This window comes from Pieris napi, chromosome Z (genome assembly GCF_905475465.1).
Source record: "Pieris napi chromosome Z, ilPieNapi1.2, whole genome shotgun sequence".
Lineage (NCBI taxonomy): Eukaryota > Metazoa > Arthropoda > Insecta > Lepidoptera > Pieridae > Pieris > Pieris napi.
The window spans coordinates 12,513,594-12,535,398 of NC_062259.1; the positions used below are offsets into that span (position 1 = coordinate 12,513,594).

Sequence of the window (21,805 nt, forward strand, 5' to 3'; positions counted from 1 at the left end):
TATTCCGTTTCATTTTGTCCTGCTTGAGCCGTTGTACCCTCAGGTTATAATAATGTTAAAACCATTTATTATAATTAATATCACTCACGAAATATCTGTTTTACTTATTTTAATAAGAAGTCCTACAAAGCCTACAATTTTTTCTGAGGCATTTTACATAGTACGTTTTAAGCATACATTAATATTTTTTGTTAAATTTATTGCAATAAAGATTTATAAAAATAGAAAATAATAATTAAGGAATTACACATATCACGTGGCGCTAAACATTAATGGTTAAATTCGAGTTTTAACTATAACCACTGTATATAAAATTCCAATTCGTAAGTTTGTATACGGGTTTACACACGTCCACATCTTTGCATATGTAGGCAAATCATCGGTCTGTCTGTTACTTACCATATAGATTTTGGGTACAAAAAAGCCAGTTTTTTACGATGCTATATCAAACATAGTTGAGAATAAACTGGCATTGGGTTTAATCACACCACCTCGGTGAAATGGCTGTACTGGTATCCTACTAAGAAATACTGTAGATAAAATCAATAAAATCTAATAACATTGAGTATGTTGTGTGGTTAAGGATCACATTTAATACTATTGAAATATAACAGTAGACCCATTCTATTTTCTACTATTGTATACTAAGTAATTGATTTTTCAAAACATTTAAGGTCGCAACATATTTTCTTATTGTATAACGTTAGAAGTACGATTTTCGCGAGTTTACACGAGTCTAAGAGCCCTAGTAATGGTACATGACGAAACTGCCACTTTACAATTAGGATAAATTACAATTACAACACATACTAACTATATGTAGATCTAGATATATTTTAATACAGACGAGTACTAATGGGTCATAACCTTGATTCCTTGTATAAGGTCAGTTGGTGGTAGTTGATTTGTTGTTGGCGACAAAATTAGGATTTTAATCAAAGTGCCTAAGCAGAATCCTCTATTAAAAAGAGTGGCGGAAACTTTCTTGCCAGTTCTTCTTGCCCGCTCTACGCCCTTGACTTGCAAACTGGTAGTAAATGTAAATTTAGAATATTTTAACTTTTCTGACGTTCATAAGTACTTGTTTACCTATATGAATAAAGTTATTTTGACTTGACTTGACATCATTACAAAAAGTAATCCAATATTTTGGTCCAACTGTTGTCCAGAAGCATTATAATGTTCCTTCTATACTATGAAGCAGTCATTTTACGATTTGGCATTCTGATAATCAAGTGAGATGAAAAGTGAGTTAAAGAATCGCAAGGCAGAGCTGAAAGGGATCACTCACCTGTGACGTGTGTGAAGACAGATTTTAAGGGGAGAAACAAGGGGGGGGGGGAAGAGATTGACCAGCCCCGGTTTTGGAATTTGCTAGCTTCTCTATAATTTTTTTCAATTTTTTCGCAACTGGTCCACTAAACAGTCATCATCATTAGATCATCTGCTGTACCTGGGTTCACCCATTGAGACGAAGGCTTATGGTTGTCATTAAGTATTCAATTTTCAACGTAGGTAACAATTCGATTCAGAAGTTCCTGGTTTTATGGCAATTTTGTAGTCTTATATATGGTTCGCGCCCAATGATCTAGCTTTTTTATCATTCTGATTTGACGCTCCAAGACCCTCAGCAAGATCAGCCGTAAATTGAGTTGGATGCGCTTCCACTTTCGCCGTCAATCGTCGTCGATGTAAATGGTTACCGTCTAAACGCGAAGCTCGCTCTTCAACTCAAAATTTATAAATTTAAAACGATTGAACTGATAGAGGAACATGTTATGTGCTTGCATAACATGTTCCTCGTTTTAGACTCGTTTCGTGTAATTTGCGCAGCGGGATTTCCACGTATTTCTCATATTCGAAAATTCTACGAACTTTACATTTATTTACGGCGCCAAAAACTATCAGAATTTCACAAAAACAAATTCTGAAAACAAGACACTGAATTTAAATGAACATCGGTTTTTGAATAAAAATTATTTGAATTTCGAATTGGATGCCAACTCATTTATAATTAAATCTATAAATTCTGGTTATGGAATCTCCAATTTAATATACTGAAGCTGATTAAAAATCATATCCAATTGTATTTTTAATTTAGAGGCCTCACACGAATAGATTCTGCCGCCCATGGGCACCGACTGCTAGGTTTTTAAACATTATATAATCAAGCAGTCCTATTGGATTCAGCATGCGATTCTCATGCCTGAGGTCGTTCGATCGAGGAGGAGGTTCGATCTTCGGCTGTTCATCAAAAGACTTTCTTTCTATGTGCGCATTTAACATTAACCTTACATTAACCGGCTTACCTTACTCCAAAAACTTCGACGGCGTGTCAGGCACAGGAGGCTGATCACCTACTGGCCTAATAATTTAACAAATGCTCATGAAACAGATACAGAAATCTGAGGTTCAGACCTAAAAGCTGTTGTAGCGCCACTGTTTTATTTTTATATTTTTTGTTTGGCGTTTGACATATTCGCTATAATGAAGAATTTTATACCTAGGTAACACTGAAAATGTTTAGAAAATGAAAAACGGCTTAATAGAAAGTTGCCAATACTTTTCGAAGTAATCTCCGCTACTCTCTACACATCGTCGCATTCGGTGGAACCACTGAGAAAAGCAGTGGGACCATTCTTCCTTAGGGGTCTCTTCTATGGCATTTTTGTACGCTTTCACCGCATCTTCAGGACTCGTAAAGCAAATACCTTGAATTTTATCTTTACTATTGGGTTCGTAGCAATATATCCAGCTTTCATCACCTGTGACGATGTCAAATACAGCATTTGAGTCACCGATGTTTATTTAACATTTGACGACACCAGTCCATGCGAAGGTGTTTCTGGTCGTCGGTCGAGAATCCATCTGGTAGACTTTCTAAATGTTCGTGTTATATTTTTTGAACTTGACTCATACCATTGCCTAGGCTTGCCCGTATTTGACGATAGGTCACTCTCTTATCTTCCTCTATCATGCGTCGCACAGCACTGATGTTATCTTCAGTAGTCGCTGTTAAAGAACGTCCTTCACGCGGATCATCATGGAGATTGCTACGTCTACGCTTAAACTTGTTAAACCATTTGTAAATAGGGGGCACGAGATGGGGCTTCATTAAGAAATGCTAATCGCAACCTATCATAGCTTTGTTGTTGAGTAAGCCCACAACGATAGTCATAATAAATCATTGACCGAAAATTTTGTCGCGTAAAGCGGGCCATAGACGGACCGCATATTGCAGTCAAGACCAACTGCAATATGCAGTTTGCTCAGGAACTGCTCGAGCGGTCCGTGTATTGCGGATATGAATTTAGTATGGAAACTGCAGATCGCCCACTTAGGTTCAGCTTTACGTGTAACAAGAGTTTTAGATTTGGCGCCAATTCACAAAAACAAATGACAAATGAATTCAATATACTACATAAGTTTACGAAAGAGTTCTAAAATTATAATTCAAAAAGTTTTCATTAGCAATGTTTCTAAGGCTGAATTTAGTGTCACGCCGACCGCACGCGCACCGTCGGCGCTGATGGTCAAGATATATGAACTTCTGGGAAGCGTTTTTGAATGACGCGTAGCTATCAGCGCGCACGGTGGTCAGCGCCGATGGCTGCGTGGCCGTACGCGTCGCGCGTCGGCGCCGCGTAGCTGTCAGCGCTGACGATCGCTAGAGCGCCTCTGCTTTCAGTGAGCGTTGTAGTGTCGAACGGACGTCGTCAGCGTGTACAGACATGGCAAATCGCGAAGTGGATACAGGTCGAGTAAGGCGGTCAATACGATACTAAAACGAACCACGCTGAGCGTCAGCGCTGATGAACTACGCGCTGATCTATGAGCGCTGACGGTGAGTGTGAGACTAAATTCAGCCTTACTGGCACGTTCTAAACATTTTCAGTGTTACCCACGTAACTTCCTTAACGACATCGTGGAATTCATAAAATGGGCTAAAGTTGGACATGTGCAACGAATGGTAGACGACAGAACCCCAAGGTCCTTACTGAACTCACAACCAAGTGGCAAGAGAAAACCCGGTAGACAGAGGCTGCGTTGGTGGGGTGGAGTTGTCAAGCACCTCGAAAGAATAGGGTATCGAAGTTGGACGCAAGAAGCACTAAATAGATTGCGATTGCAAAATATAATTGAGGAGGATAAGGCCTACAAGTAGCTGTAGCCATTGATGATGATATAATCAAGTATATGAATGAAATTCTCTTGATTAAATTAGTTATACCCAAACAAAATTCTACGCATGTGCCACTCATATACCCGATCAATATTATATTATTAAATAATATAGAAAAGGTTTGATTAAAGGATAAAGGGAGTTTGGGTCAGTGTTCATTACAACCTTTGGTTTCATCTATTAGCTCTCTGCAGCATTTTCTTTATAATGTTTATTACGAGATTTGTGGATAATGAGAAATCTGTATCCAATTTTATAAAATTTCTACAAAAAGTTCTACATACAGCCGAAACTGCTGAAGCGTTATGAAATTTCTTCAGAAAATCTCCAGAATATATAGAAGGCCGGGAACAATCCATTTTCTATCAAAATGGTTGATCACCTAAAATGAAAATTATAAAGCCTTATTTTTATAACAAACTAGCTAGCCTGGCGAACATCGTACCGCCTAACAGTCGATTCTTTATTTTTTTTAAATACTTATTCTGCTATTCGAGACACTGGTCTAGCTAGTAAGAGAAAAAAAGAAAGTTGATAAGACAACAGATACATTATGTCAAAAAATAAAAATTTACTTTCCCGGAACCCCTCCACTAACACTTGAACTTTATGATATGGTATTAAACTTCAAATTGATTTTTAAGTATTCTTACGAATATTTTGTATGGGAATATAGAAAAGTGTTGTTTTTAGGCTTTTTCACTAAATTTTTTTTAAATTTTCTCCGTAAGAACCATCCTCGTACTTCAAGGAATATTATAAAAAAAGAATTGGCCAAATTTGTGTCCAGGCGTTGTTGAGTTATGTGCTTACGAACACATTTTGCGATTCATTTTTATATTATAAATAAATATTAATTACATTATGGTAGGGTAGGTTAAGATTACCGCCTGACATATTTTAAACACGTTTTTATTTATAAATACTCAAGTATTCAAATAATATAATATAAGTTATTTATAATATTCTGTAAAATGATATTACTACTGTAATTCAAAGAGATGGATAGATTTCATTTATGAAACTAATTAAACTCAGTCAATCTAGTCTGAAATAACTGTCAGAACGTTGTAAGCAAATACAATGAAAAGGCAATCTTTAACTAATTCAGGCATAATTAATGAAAACGGTAATATGAGGCAATGCTGATATCTTCGAACCCTCGACCCAATAGTAAACAATTTATCTTAATTTTATTACAATAATTATTACGAGTAACTTGGAAATTAAAAATAGAGATCTATAGATATTTTACCTTGGATGTCAAAAATGTATTCTTTATTATTATTTCCTCATGATTGCGTGTGAAAGTTTGGTTGAAATACGGTAAATTTCGTTTAAAGAATAGTGTTTTGTTCGAATTTATAAATTCATTGCTAAAGTCGTATCTTCAAACTATTCTATTCGATAAATGACAGCGTGTATCAATCACAGAAGGATTATCGGTAACCCTAGCAATAAAAATGATCAAAGAGAACTTACGCTGAAAGCTAAGGTCTGGAAACAGATGCGAATATAAAACATTCTTACGTTTTTCTACCAATACATTCATGTGGATCTGGGGTCATTAAAGAACTAAAATAACAACAAAAATTACTATTGGGATTATAAGAAAAACAAGTTTTTTTTTCATTATTTATTTCTCTACACATAAAGGCAATTGCCAACATAACATTCAAGTTTTTAAACATCGACTGTATTTACTACTTATAGAATCGTTTATTACATATTTCACGTCAAATCTACGGTACATTTAACTAAAAATGCCAATTTTAATGACTCTACTAATTGATTGAAATTTCACGAAAGACATTTAAACATAATTACGATTAGTATCGGCCCCGGTCAATCAGCAAATGAACAATCTCGAATAGTAGGACAGTTCCATGTTTGTAAATGATTTATCCCTGGGTCACAGGTATAGATTTACGAGTGTGACCAGTTATAAAAGCTCTCCAAATTCGAACTCTGACGTGAAGTCTACGCCAATAGCTTTTCACTTTTTTTTAATTAAAACTTTTTGGTTGATGTTTTGCTTTAAAGTTTCTTCTTACTACACAATGAACAGCTTTTATAATTCTTGCAACTGCATCGGCTTGATAAAAAGTACGGCAGTTGAAGATTTTTGCTTGCAATGTGCTTGATAAGGAAATCTATTACTTGCCCTTACGAATGGTTAAACATAGAACTAGGCCAAGTAACTCAACAAAGTTTCTTAAGACGCTATTTCTAACTTGTGGCTTGTCCAATTGTTTCACACTCGTAACTTAAAGATTCTGAATGGTTAAAATGTTTAAACCTCTTTCGTGATAAAACTTCGCTTAACATTTATATTTTGCTACACCAAGTTTGATTGTACATTTTTGATTATAACACCAATTATATCGTTACATGGAAAGATAGAAGTGATACATTATATAATATGTCACCTTTAGGAAGGTGTAGGACGTAAAATAAACTAAGCTCTAGTACGAAATTATAAATCTACAAGTATACTGAGTACAAAAATAATACATATTCAATAGAATAAAAAAAATGTATTGTCATTTCAATCTTGAAAAAACAGTCCGTAGAGTAGAAAAGGTATGTAGTAGAAATTTTTTATAAATATATATGTCGATTTAATCATTAGTAAGCAACAAGATTGTGTTTCCCTTTTTGATCTATGCCCTAAAGTAATCCTTACTGTAATCGAATTTAGAATTCTCAAATTTAAAGTTAGATAAATTAAATCATTAAATAGCCTTAATAATACCGGTAATAGAAAAACTGGACTGGAGCCGTCTACCGTCCTCATATGCTATATTAACTTGATTATGTGCATATGTTAAAACAAGAATATCAAGGAATTCCGAATAACTTAATTATACCATAATTATATATAATAATGTAAAAACGAGACAGTACTTTGATATTTCCCCTTAGAAGGGCAATCGATTTCTGTACGTAAAGTATTATTTTATTAAAATAAAAGTGAACATAAGTGTGTTTGAAGCTAAAGTGGAAGGACATACATCCGTTCACATTCAAAATAGTATGCGTTTTCTTTTAGAATATTTGTGCTAACAACGTATTCTAACATCGCAGGGCCTGTGATTTAATCACTGGTTTCCTAATTTTTTGTCAGCCTAAAAATAAATCACGGCAAAGTTCCTAAGTAGTGTTAAGGTTTTCCCGAACAAACGTTAACTATGTTAAAGACGATGTGTATAGAAAAATGGGAAACTTTGATTAAAGATCAATAAATTAATTATTCCTTGCATTTATAAAAATGTAATTGAATTTAAATTAAGTACTCCATGTTTTATTTCCCTCAAACTGTTAACGATATGATGGGAATAAGTGGTTTTGTTAAAAGGCTATAATTTATATTCCAAATAAGTAAGTTAGTGTTGCAGGTAGGTGAGGGGTACCGGGTTCGATTCCCGGTTCGAGGGCAAGTTTTAATTTAATTTAAATTTGTTCTCGGCCTTTGGAATGGTTGTGCGGTACCGGGCAAGTGCTTAAACCGTACATGGAGGACACGGTCGAAGTTCTAAGGCAAGCACGAATTATAAAAAAATCTTATACTTGACGCTGGCTAATGCACAAACCGTGCCAGAGCCATAAAAAAAATCAGGACGAAATAATTGGTAATCAGGGTATAGGATGGACGGATTTGTTGCATAAAATACTCCTTGCTTACTAATGATTATCGTGTTAATCTAGGATACACTAAATGTATAAGTGTATATAAAACTAATTAAAAAAAGCTATGAAGATGGCACAACCTTAGATACAATTTTGTTAAAAAATAAACGTATCGGAAAGTTTAATATTGTATATGCAAGATAAATCTTTATAGATTAATAAAGACATAGAACCTTAGGAGATCACAACATCGATATGACTACATACATCTATATATTTATATGTAAAATTACAGTGATAAAAGCTTCTTTACTCTGTGCCAGATTGTACCCGCCTTTATAAAAAATCATTCGACATTCACACTGTAACTTTCCACATATGTAAATTGATATATTTTTAATATCTTAAAACTATATCTCACTTTCTGGACATCTTCATTAGGTACCTATTCTAATACTTATAAATCCATATTTGGACCTAATAGGTGGTAGCCACCACAGATCTTGACAATCAAATCCAACAGTCTCAGTATTCTCCATAAAGTGACTTAAGCCTATCGACACTATTTAGAAATAGTTAAGTGTCGGTTAATATTATTGACAAGAATAAAAGGCCATGAATAGGAATAGGAAGAACATCGATAAAATTATAGATAGACAATGATATGATAAATACTCTTACTTCACCCTTACATCCATCTTTGTTACTGATACATTAATATTGGCTCGATGCTTTGATACGTTTCATAGGTATATTAATTTGTAACAGGTAATTAATATCTAAAATCGTTTAAAGACTTTGTCTTATTCATTTTTTAAATCAATAGTAAAATGTAGTAAAATTTTTGCTACACTATTGACATTCCCTTCTCATCCTTTTTCGTTTCACCCTTCATATTAATTTTAAAATAAATATGAAATTTTTATTTTCCTTTTTACACTAACACTTACCGCGACCTAATTAAAAATATCGCACCTACGATTCCCTCAAGATTTCTAGGATGAAAATAGTAATTGAGTAGAAAAGGCGAATTGCACAGTATAAAATAATATTATACATTACAAAATGGCATGCGTAGTTAAACATAAGTCAATAGTTTTGTGATTATGCAACTCGAACGAATTTTACGACAGTTTGAAAAAGCGACACAAATGTATATAATTATTTACGACGATAATATAAGTAAAAAGCCAGTGATGATGATTCCATATAATGAAGATGTCGAGCGGCTAACGTCATCTGAAGTTTCCGAAATGACCAATCGTTTAACAAAGTTAATCGTAATTTAATTCTTTATGAGCGTCCGGTAAACAGTTGTTGCTGAAATTAACCACAATATTGAAATTAATTCGCGCGAATTAAACAATTACGCAAAATCAAATTCGAACTCTACGCTCTAAATTTAAAATTCAAATTCTACGTTTTGAAGATTTAGGGGAATACTTACCGGCTTAATTTACTAAAGGCAATCGCAACCACTTCCCGGAAGCAAAATTGACCCTTTAATTAATTTAACTGTCTATCTACGTACACTACGGTATTCTAAAAGGCTCGAATGTACAGTGAAGCGAATAAGCAACTTAAATACAATAGATTTAGAAAATAGTATGAAAATGAACGATTAGTTTCAAAATTTAAATCTTGAAGGATCGTTAACATCACATTATTCAGTCATAGTCCTAAGGTTAATTATAAAGAAATAACAAGATAAAATAAAAATTATTTAAGTCTGTGTAAAAGATCGCTATAAATTAGAGCGATGAGAAATCACCCATGTTTGACTAAATTTAATTTGATTTCCCATTTACGACAATATTTTTTTTCAAAACGTCCATTAAGAACCTAATAGGGTAACTCCTCGAAATAACGTTAATTCGCCAACTTAAGCCTAACTCACTGTGCTAATAGATAAATAATAATTGGGCTATTTGTTAGATAATATGACAGTTGACAGGTAACTCTTTGATGCATATGTCACAGAATCAAAGAAGTAAAAAAATCCGTCTTATTACACCTTTTTAACTAAAGTACACTGTCTCTTTTCATCACATTGTTAACACAATTTGACAGAAATAAATCAAGGAGTGCATTAGTTAAAAGATTGTAATTAGACAGATTTTGATTTTATCATGCATACGTGTGTTTATAGATTGTTTTACTAAGGTTTATCCAAAATGAGTTAGATATATTTGAAATAAGCAAGATAATGTTAGTATCCACGCGTAATTAACATATTTAATAAATGCGTTGTATTTTAAGTTTATTAATTTTTAACTCATTTATTGCGACCTAAAAATCCAGATGAATTTAATATAAACATGGTTTGAGCGTTTTACATTTGGAATGTTTTTCATTATTAAGATATAATATTACTATACTCTATCACAGATCCATCCCTGGTAATTATATATTTATTATAAATTTATAAAATCATCAACTTCTACATTTCATACCCGTGTCTTCCCAAAATGAATGAATTAAATCTTAATAAATAAAATTCCAAATGAGAAGAAAGTTGGAAGAGTAGAAGGGAGAAAGAAGGTTGTGTGAAATGCAAAAACATCACATTAACAACATGTACATTAACAACATCAATAGAAACTAACATTAAGGAAAAAGTCACAAATTTATTAAAATTTACAATTTTAGGAATAAATATGTTAACATGTCCAGGAACACCTAGAAGGCGTGTATTCACTTTGATTAGTGCGAGTGCAAGTGATTAGTGTAGGTGATTAGTGATTATGAGAAAACAAGTGTGGACAGCGACTGATTAATGCAGGTGATTAGTTGGCTGCGTAGTAAAGTGATTAGAAGCGTGTTCTATTTTTTTTGCGAGTGAACTGCGAATAGGGACGTCGCGTGCGCACTCCCTACCCCTCACTCGCAGCGTGCCTGCCAAACTATATGACATCTGAATTTACTTAAGAGTCACTAAACAATAATTGGACACTACTTGCACTACACACCTGCACTAATCAATGTCAATTACTAATCACTTGCACTCGCACTAATCTGAAATATAATCTGAAAATAAGTGAATACAGGCCTTTAAATACAGAACACAAAGCTTTCTTTAAAAGTAGATTTTTTTATTTTCTTCTCAAATTTTTCGCGTAAAGATTAGCCGCCTTATTCAGTATATATTTTTAACAGTTTTGTTTTAAAACAACTGTTCTGTCTCTTTTCTTTACAGCGTATAGAACATCGAGAATGAGTGAGTGAAAAACTGAATTATTCATGAATAAGGGGCGTTTATAGTTGTTTGACGCTATTCCTGCACATTTCAAATTGTACATAAAATATGGCACAGGCATTTTAGAAATAACGGCGCATTTCAAACTGTATCTAATGTCCAGTTTTTTTACAGATCGTTATTTGTGTAAGGGAACAAGAAGTAAACCGTTAAAATCATTCTTTTGTGTGAGTTTATGCAGTGACTGTTAAAATAGGTGCCATAAGCTGTTTTAGTTTTTGTCCTTTGTACCATCAGATTTAATTTTAGGAAAATAATCGTTTAAATTTTGTATAATCCAAATTAAAAATCATTTTGCCACATTTGTTAATACATTTTAACTTTGCTTCTTTACTTGTATTTTGTATTGTTATTGCATGAAATCATAAAATTTCGTTTTAGAATTGATAGACAACAAGTTGAGAGATAAACTCTCTTCGCACCAGCTTAGTCACCACTTAGTCTAAGTGATGCACCCCATAATTATTAAGTGTCATGTGGATCGTCTGATGTTACAAAGGAATATGATTCACTCCAAACACAGATATTTGAATAATCGATTTACTTAATTTCCTTCTATTGTATATTGTTGACAAACACGTTAAGGGAATCAAACTTCCTCGTCAATACGTTGGTAGAATGACGGATAGAGTTGTAAGCGGAATTCGCATTGCCTGGGAACCAAACGTTGCGCGTGCGGCGGGGGCTGCTAGTTGCAGATTGGCTGGGAAAGAGCCTTACCATGTGGGAGAGGATTCCCGATCCCTGAGATCCTCTTTGCGATCCACCTTGAGACCTCTGGCCCGAAGGTCTACGGCAAGAAGCGGTTGACAGAAATGGAACGCTCGATGATGTGTTCGGCATAGATCCACCCTGAATAGAGATTTCAATGATAATAAAAATATGTTTTAGTTGTCATTTACTAAATGTAATTTCAAATTTACTTTTTGATTATATATAATTTTATAGGTAAATAACTTTTGATTGGATTTAAGTTTTAGGTTTATTAAAATCATAATAGGTAGATAGTCGAAGGAACATTTATTAAACAAAGAATTAGGAATGATACTCACGATCATGCTCCGTGCAAGCTGCGCGGAAGAACAGATAGCAACAGTGAATGAGACAGCGATAAACATTTTTTATTATTTGCCTGTATTACCGAAATTCCTGATTAAATTAATGAATGACTAAGTTACTACGATAAGGTAGAATTCGCAGTGAGACATTCTAAAAACTATTTAAAATTATTTGGTGTGGTAGCTGGTTAGTGTCGTGATGTGTGCTAGAAATTTGTTATCCTAAGTGAGGAAATGAGCGGTTCTTTAAAGTGTGACCTGCGAAGTCTACCTTGAGTGAAGGTGAATCTCCCCTTTGTCAACGACTTATGAACCATCAGGGACGTTTATCTGAAAACCTTAATGAAATTTTGAATTTGCAAGACAAACGTTTTTGCCAATGATAAGAGCCAATTTGATTTTAATCAGGCATCAACCAATGTTTTCGCTGATGACAGAAATGCAAATGGCGCAGATAGGAGGAACTACTCTTCAACATAGACTTACAACGCGGTGCGGCAACATGCATCACGATCCAGTCATTATCTTAAACATGCATCACAGATTGATGTGAGTTATTTTTCTTCACGTAGGAATAGAAGAGGTGGCATGTTCATGGAAGTGAGTGGGAGAGAGACATCGCTTTATGATTACGCCAACGAACGTGCAGTGACATGTTAAATGGTGATGATGATGAGACGATCCCAGTCTGTGTGGGAACAAGAACCGATCAGGCCACATTTATATCAAGCCGTTCGACATTCAGTAAGACTCAGGACCGCGCTGAAGAAATACTCGGAGAATCACAACTTACGCCAACTCTCGAAGTCGATGGTACAGATAAGCTGGAGCCTGAGCCTCGCCCTCTTGGGTGGCGGGCATGCTAAAATACAATACATATTTATAGACAATTATATTGGTTCATGGTAATTAGGTTCTTCCTCCTGTTAAGTTAATTAATGAATTGTTTAGTGGTACTTCATTGTGATATGTCGCGTACATCTGTCATGGCAATGGGACCACTTACTGTTGGCGGTGATAGGTTTGCAGTAGATAAACGACGTTCTTGTGGTCCGATGCTTGAGTGCCGTCGACTCGGAAGTCCCGCAGTGCCAGCGGGTGTACCTCCAGGGGAGGAGGCACTTGATGGCGCAATGTGAATCTTCGGTGTCATAAGTGTATTGTCAGATAAACGACGATTGGGTAAAATATTTGTGACGCGCAAGAAATTCCCGTCATTGTTCGTTGAGTTATTCGAGCCAAAGATCCACTGACCAAGTCCTGATAAAATATCAACGGTTTTATATTTTTATAGTTTATTAATGGAATAAAAGTAAAAAAATCATTTAATCATATAGGTAACACAATGAACGTCGAGAAAAGAAATGTAGTAGCCAGTTCTCAAATCAAGGGCGTAAAACGGAAGAGAAGAACTGGCAATAAACTCTCCGCCACTCTTTTTAATCGCCATGTTTTTTTTACACAACGTTTGTCAGGAGCTGCAACCATAACACCATGTTTCACATGACATCTTAAGTAATCAATAATAATATCATAAATTAAAAATAAAGACTTGTCCTCTATCAGCAGGAGGCATGGTGAAATAGGAGCACGCACTTACATTCTCGTAAGTAAGTAATACAGTTTTTAAATAAAAAAATAACTTTTTCATTTGTTACTTTATAAAATACTTACGGCTCCGTAACGCGTTTACACTTCCTGACACACTTCCAGGTTGTGAAACAGTTGCAGCTGAACTCCTTCGGACCATGTTCTCAGCACTTGAGGTCTTGCGTTGCTCCACCCTCAAATTGGGAATGTGAAATGGTGGAGCCGGTACATTTTCAGTGCTCATTTGTCGAATCCTACGTCGGTTGCTTCCTGACGCCGAAGCACCTTCCGTCTTAAGTTTGTGACGCTGGTATTGCTCAATTTTTTCCAACATGTCATATAAGATCTAAACAATAGATCAAGTTATTACAATATAATTGACGCTCATGAAGAAGTGAGGAGACACCAAGTTGTAATTTGCGATTATCATGTCAATATTTGTACCATTAATTTAATTATATTTAAACACTTAGATCACAAAAAAATAGATAAGTTCTGATTAAGTTAAAAGTTTAAATAAGTATACTAAAATAGAGAACAGCAGAGAGTGCAATACACTGCAGAAACAAAATTTACCTCGATTAGATTGTTGAATTGATCAACATTTAAATTAGCATTCACAGATTGCGGGGCCAGTTTAGGTATCAACTCTGTCGCCATTACATCGCAAGTTATTCCGTATTTTTCTTCGGTAATGATAGCTTTATAAAGCTCTGTAACAAGTGAGATTTGATATAAAATATTTTCATACATAATTCGCAATATTCACATGTAATTCGCAAAGACTTAATATAAACAATTGTACGTAGTCAAAAACATTCGCTTAGCAATACTAAGACAGAAAGAAGTTTCAGATAGTAAAGACAGAAAGAAGTGTCAGTGTTTGAAAAACATCTATTTACTAACTGACTATGCGGTTGATCACATCTGGGTTGCCCAATCTCATGTTAAGTATTGTAGGGACCACGTAATTCAGAATGCTAGTATTGTCCAAACGAGGAAGAATTTTCTCAAACACTCCCAGTACAAGGTTAATAATTTTTACATCTCCTGTTTTTTTGTCCAACAATTTCTTGACTTTGATAACAACGGTTCCATACATGATATCGTCTGGTATCACATCAGACACATTTTGCAATGCGATCAACGCCGCAATCTGAAAATAATGTTCAAATCAGCAACAGTTTAATATCTATTAATTAATAATAATATCAGTTATCTAACTGATAACTACTGTTTCATTAATGACCTTGTATTTTAACTAGAACAAACATCGTGGGCGTGGTTGGCTACAAGCTGGTCATCTTTAGTCCATGTTTAGAAATGCCGTGTGTAGTGAGGTTTATCAGTTAAATATATTTAATCAACTGTGTATCGTCTATTAAGATAAAAAATAACAAACCTGAAGTTGGTTCAAATTGCTATCCAGCGAGTAAAAAATCATCGGATAAAAGTCGCTTAACGTATCCTCTGTGCATTTCTTTGTTAAAATATGCAAATTCTCCAAAAGTACAACCGTTATTGGTACCGGCCTTGGTGAATAAACTACTTTTCTAAAATTTAAAAAAAATCGCTTTTATAACCGTAAAGTTACGTTATTGCTATAGAAAAACAACTTATAGAAACTACAAATATTATATAGTACTTGTACCTATTATACCTATTTCATTATAAAGGTAGGCCTTACAGTAAAAAGATTAAATAGGTTGGTAATAATATCAAACATTACTTAAACTCAAATACGTTCAACGGTATTCGTAAAGAAAGCGCCTTTTAAATTTAATATGACAGGTGTTTGCCTGCACCGAAGGAAGCTAAGATACAGGCTATAATATGTAAGTTGGTAAGTCACGCCTGTCTAAAATTTGCCCATTTACTTTTTTATTGAATAGCGGCATGTTAAAATTTTCAGGAAAAACAGACACAGGGAGGGAGTTCTTTTTTGCGAAGCAGGTGCGAGCCCTCAGAACCTCAACCAAGGATGAAATCTATCACTTCTCTAATTTGTATCATATTTAAATCTCTATTTTGAACAAATCAAATAAGAGATTCTTTGTTCTGTAGTTAATATCCGATGTGTAAATTTACCGTGTTCTAAATGACGTTGCATCTACCAACGACTATTATAACTTTGTGTACTCACAAACGCGAAGATACTTTCTGAATAATAAGGATTTATTGAAGTCCATTTTATGTTAAGTTTTTTTTACTATTATGACCATAGAAACATCCAGTTATAACGTTGTATACCTGATAGTAGGGTAGATCACGTCTGCAAATTCTTCTGGTGTACACTCATTGATCAGCCAAAAGGTTGGCTTAAGTACAGACGGTACCATGTCTGATATTTTGAATTCGGCTTGTAGAACTGGCCAAACGTTCTGCCAACGCAATTTCTGAAACGCGTTTTGATGGTGTACAAATACTAAATAACCGAAATATATTAACAGAACATATCTTATTGAAAAATCTTAAAACAGTTTTATATGGGTTTTAATTACTTGAAATAAAAATTAAATACTACCTATACTGACAGTATCATGAGATTACCTATTTTTTTTTAAATATTTTACACGCTTTGGCGAACGCATGCCTTAAATGAAAAGTAAAGGAATTATTCGTTAAAACAAAAGAAACAAATTTCGCAAGCAGTATAAATAGCGATAGTTATGCTTCAATTTTAATGTTGTATTTCTTACTAATTAATACATTAAGCTATTATTTTATATCCACTTGAGACAGTAATGAGGATAGCATTTTTTTTGTATCCTGTATTTTTAAACAAACAAAATAATTTATATATTTATTGAGTAAGCGAGAATACTTTATTTCAAGAAATATATTCACAACTTCATTTCTTTACTTTGCATTTAAAAAAAGAATATTTTTAATATATTACGAACATACGCAAAAGAAGTCGCGGAGATATTTGCGGAAATCGCAAAGCATTGCGAACAATCAATATTACAGAGAGATTTTATTCTATTTTCGCAAAGCTTTCAAAATGTTTACAAACAACTGTATCAGAGTCAAGTTCAACTTCTACATAATGGTTTATTTTTAAAACACAAAAGCATTATACCTGTGGCAGCTTCACTGAGATATGCTTTCAGGACTAAACTTTTGTGTGATTTTCTAAAATAACTGAATAAAAGTGTATTGTTGTATTTTTATTTTTATTGTATTGGATAGGATACTTTTGAATAAAAATACTACGCGCGTTCCGATCATTGCCTGAATAAAGGTATATATATACGGACGTTGATTATGCCTGACAAGTGATGACCTGGCGTCACTGACTGATAATGTTTCTTTAAAGATTGTTTAGTTACAATCAATACTAGTTTTTTTATGGCTCTGGCACGGTTTATGCATTAGTCAGCGTCAAGTATAAGATTTTTATAATTCGTGCTTTTTGCCTTAGAAAATTCGACCATGTCCTCCATGTACGGTTTAGGCACTCGCCCGGTACCGCACAACCCTCCCAAAGGCCGAGAACAAATTTAAATTAAAACTTGCCCTCGAACCGAGAATCCAACCCGGTACCCCTCACCTAGCTGCCACTTAATAAGACCGCTAGGCTATGAGGCCCCTCCAATAATATTTGTTAAAGAGAAATATGAACCATAGACATTCTTTCTGGCAATTTCGGTAGGGGAACGCACGTACCACTCAGTCTCTAGGTGGCCGAGATACAGTAGAAATAAATAGATATACACTTTTGAATTGTAAGATGAAAAGTCTGCTTTCATTACTTAAACCTTAATTCCATTCCTACAGTTAAAAAGTAACTATAAGCCTTAAAGACATATTTCCATTATTGCATGTTAAATATGTTCTTGGAAAGTACAGTTGTGACCACCTCAATCGGTGACTGTCCAATCCTATATCCTATAACTTAATACTACAGATAACGAAACATGTTCCGAGAAAAAGAATTACTTCCGCGTAATCCTGCTTTCAAGCGACTTTTCCGTTTAGATCTCATAATTTACTTCACTATAGTATTCATTTGTTTACTTGTTATGCAGATCCTAATATCCATGGTTATGGCTTATTTTTATTTAAATTTATTATATTGTTTCAGTTTCCGTGTTAATATTTAGGTACCATACTATGGATTTGGTAAACCCTCTTTGTAAGAAATTGTACTCAGTTATATATGCAGTGCAGCCACGCGGCTGTGTTTTGTTTATGTATATAAAATGTTATTATGTGCCAAAATGGTTTTTTGTTGTTGGACCTAGACCTGGAGGTATTTTGTTTGTTCTGATACCTTCTCAAAGACTCCCACTTTATATGACTAACCCTTCTGAAATATTTCTTATTATTACTAACCATAAATTGAAACCTGAGTCGGTAGTTTTCCAAATTAAATAAGTATGTCCCAGTCTGTTTGGTATATCACTTTGTCATGAAAGGAGCTTCTTGACTCAAAAGGTTATTTTCAAGGCCAACGTATTTTTTAGATTGTTTGGAACGTACATTAAGTTTATAAAGCTGAAATATGACAAATGAAAGCTCACAAAATATATTTTCATGACCTTACGAGTAGAATATTTAAAATGTATTTTTATGTAATAAAACATAATTAGCTTGGTTGTACCGTTATGAATTGACTACCAATTAACATTTTATATGAGCTTACAAAATAGAACACAAGAAAATAGCGTTATTATTGGAGCGTTTCTTGTGTTAATTATCTTAATTAGTTAATTAAGTTAGACTTCATTTATTTATTTGTCTTAAATTACAACGTTGTCTCGGTCAAAATTCAATTTATTAAAAAAAATAACTCACAAAACGCGTATTAAGCAAGCAATTGAGCATACTATTGTTTGTTTTATGATGGTATTTAAGTTTCAAAAGTCTAAAGTGCTAATAAATTTCATTCAATAATAATTCTGACCGTAGAATCACTATCACTATCGAGTTGCGAATAGTCTTCAATTTATTGCAATATTGGCAAATCGAAAATCCACAATTATTTACGGGTTTAAACTGATTTCAGACTGACATCGTTAATTGATAAGCTCTGTGATATTAAACGGCAGCTGACAGCAACGGCATTGCTTCTACAATTATAATCAACTCTAAAATGGACTGAACTGTAGAAAACAATAATGTTTTCTTTAAATTCGATTTATAGAAAAAAATCTACTAAAAAGTTAATTTTTATGTGTTTCTATGAGGCTTTTTCGATCGCATTTTCATATAACCGAATCACAGTTTGATTCAGACGCTTAGATCGGTCGAAGGTTGCTTTAACATTAACAAAAAAATAGTCATGATCAGTTAAAAAAAACTCTCATTAGCGCTTAGCGATTTTAATACTTTTTTTATATGACTACAAAATTACACTTTACCTTTGGAATGTAGGCAAGTGTCGAAGGCAATTGATCTTCGTAGTACTCGCGTCGTGCACTAGCTGCCATGTGAATCGCCGCATCTAGGGCCTCTAGAGCTTGTATTGGTGGATCACTGGCGCACCTAAACAGAGCAAGAGGTATTAATCAAACCGTCAGATTCAGAGTCAATATATACCGCTAAATAACATTCCCGTATGTCAGAAACATTTAGCATTTCTTCTGGTATTTAGGCTCGATGAATTCTGAAGTTAAGAAAAGATTTCGACACGTAAAAACTAAGTTTATCGGGATTTTGAACGAGTTGTGTTCAACTAAAAAGTGTTACTGTACTTGATGATATTGTACTAGCAAAAAAATATTTTGCACGGTTTATATATTAGTACCTAGGTAACACTGAAAATGTTTAAAAAATTAAAAACGGCTTAATGTAGAAAGTTGCCAATACTTTTAATGTTATTCGAAGTAATCTCCGTTCCTCTCCATCGTCGCATTCGATGGAACCACGGAGAAAAACAGTGGGCCCATTCTTCCTTAGTGGTCTCTTCTATGGCATCTTCGTACGCTTTCACCGCATCTTCAGGGCTCGTAAAGGGAATACCTCGAATTTTATCTTTAGTTCTTGGGAATAACTGAAAGTAGCAGGGCGCCAGGTCAGGACTGTATGGCGGATGACTCATTTCGACACCTGCCATAGTCAAATATTCAACAGTCCGTTTTGCGAAGTGCGTTGTCGTGGTGAAGGAGGATCCTGCTTCGAGGGCGCTGCTGTCGAATTTTTTCCAAGACAACAGGCAAACAGCGATTGACATACCAGTCTGCAGTAACTGTCCTTCCATCTTCTAGCATAACTATCGCGAAATGACCTTTCCAACCATAGAATGAGGCAATCATCTTTTCCTTGACTTCTTCCTTTCTTTACCTTAGTTGGCCGATCCTCGAAAGGAAATACCCACTGAGCTGATAGTCTTTTGGTTTCGGGTTCGTAGCAATATATCCAACTTTCATTTCAGGGAATCCATCGGTGACGCCTAAATTTTCGTGTAATATTTTATGAACTTTACTCATACCAATGCCTAGGCTTGCCCGTATCAGCTGATAGGTCACTCTCTTATCTTCCTCTATCATGCGTCTCACAGCACTGATGCTATCTTCAGTACTTGCTGTTAAAGGATCATCATTGAGATTGCTACGTCCACGCTTAAACTCGTTAAACCATTTGTAAATAGTGGCACGAGATGGGACTTCATTAAGAAATGCTAATCGCAGCCTATCATAGCTTTGTTGTTGAATAAACCCACAACGAAAGTCATAATAAATCATTGACCGAAAACCGTTAGGTTCATTTTCACATGTAACAGGAGTTTTGATTTGCCGCCAATTCACAAAAACAAATGACAAATTAATGCAATATACATTAGGTTACCAAAGAGTTCTACAATTGAAATTCAAAAAAGTTTTCATTAGCAATGTTTCTAACTGGCCAGTTTTAAACATTTTCAGTGTTACCCACGTATTTATGGGTAGGCACAGAATGAAAGACCAAAATAGACGTAGAAATATGTCTACTATGACTTGCAGTGATCGGAAGTTAAATATATTACACTCAACTTCCAAGGAACAGGTCTATTTGGGTAAGACTCAGTGACACTAAAGAAAAAATTTGTTATGTAAAATTTATGTTTTACCTTCAAATGGAGCTATATAAAAGCTGTATTTTTAAGCGAAAACGGAAATTACTGAGCTTAATTGCTCGCTGTTTAACATTAAACACCTTACCTTGCTGGCTCTGCTGGCGAAATAAAGTTACATTTTAAATAAGGAGTCAAGTTAAAAAACACATAACTAACGAATATTAAAAAGCCAGATTTTTAAACGTTTTATAACTATTTTATTATTAAGTATATACACATACGTGTGACAAGAACAGATGAGAATATGTGGTGATGTGCCGTATCGATTTGCCTCGTCTGAGTTTTTCTCTGTAACTACTACTCGACACATACATCACCAGTTTCTCTGGTTTTTTAGACTTAAGTTAAAATTTAGAGTTGTCACTTAGCGCGTTGGCTCCCGTATGCCAACCGACAACGCACTTGCGACCCTTCTGGCATTGTGAGTGTCCATGGGCGGCGGTATCACTTAACATCAGATGAGCCTCCTGCCCGTTTGCCTCCTACTACATAAAAAAAAATTTAAGTACGTTCTTGACTTGCACCATACTACTCAGCGATAGGAACCAAAACCTTAGGGATTTCAGTTTGCAAGCCGGATATCGCTTATATTAGTAATTTGTATTGATAAATATCTCAAACGTAGCCCCAACTCATTCGGGGATAAAGCGTTATTTTGTTTGTGTTAAAAAATTTAATAAGTAAAAATAAATAAAAATATCACTTATGAAGATAACAAAATCGGCCGTGATAACCATTATACATGTTCAAAATCTATCTTGCATTTAACGAATTATTTTTCGTATAAAAATATATTTATCTAGTTTTTGGACGGATGTGGTGTGGTACATACTAATTGTACAGAACACGAACATTTAAATTGCATGAAAGCCGAATTCGCAAACCGTGAAACGTTTTCATACACTCGCAATTAGATCTCAGCGGCTACATTGCAATAATTTTACTACCTAGATTATCCATTCTCTAAATATGGATTTTATTATTTATTCTTTATGACATTATTCAAAACTCTTCTGTATAATCATTTC

The 21,805-nt window shown here is 34.4% G+C and overlaps 1 protein-coding gene across 1 annotated transcript; it reads right to left on the bottom strand.

Annotated features, from left to right (window-relative positions):
* Positions 1 to 12,786: 12,786 nt before the first annotated feature.
* Positions 12,787 to 19,932, bottom strand: LOC125062608 (SCY1-like protein 2). The gene is made up of 8 exons (XM_047668642.1): positions 19,898 to 19,932; positions 19,084 to 19,207; positions 15,968 to 16,113; positions 15,120 to 15,270; positions 14,624 to 14,873; positions 14,294 to 14,430; positions 13,835 to 14,063; positions 12,787 to 13,387 (listed from the first exon to the last, which is right to left on the bottom strand). Exons 1-8 carry the CDS (start codon positions 19,930 to 19,932, stop codon positions 13,086 to 13,088), a joined length of 1,374 nt encoding a protein of 457 aa, XP_047524598.1. The 3' UTR covers positions 12,787 to 13,085.
* Between the last annotated feature and the right edge of the window lie 1,873 nt (positions 19,933 to 21,805).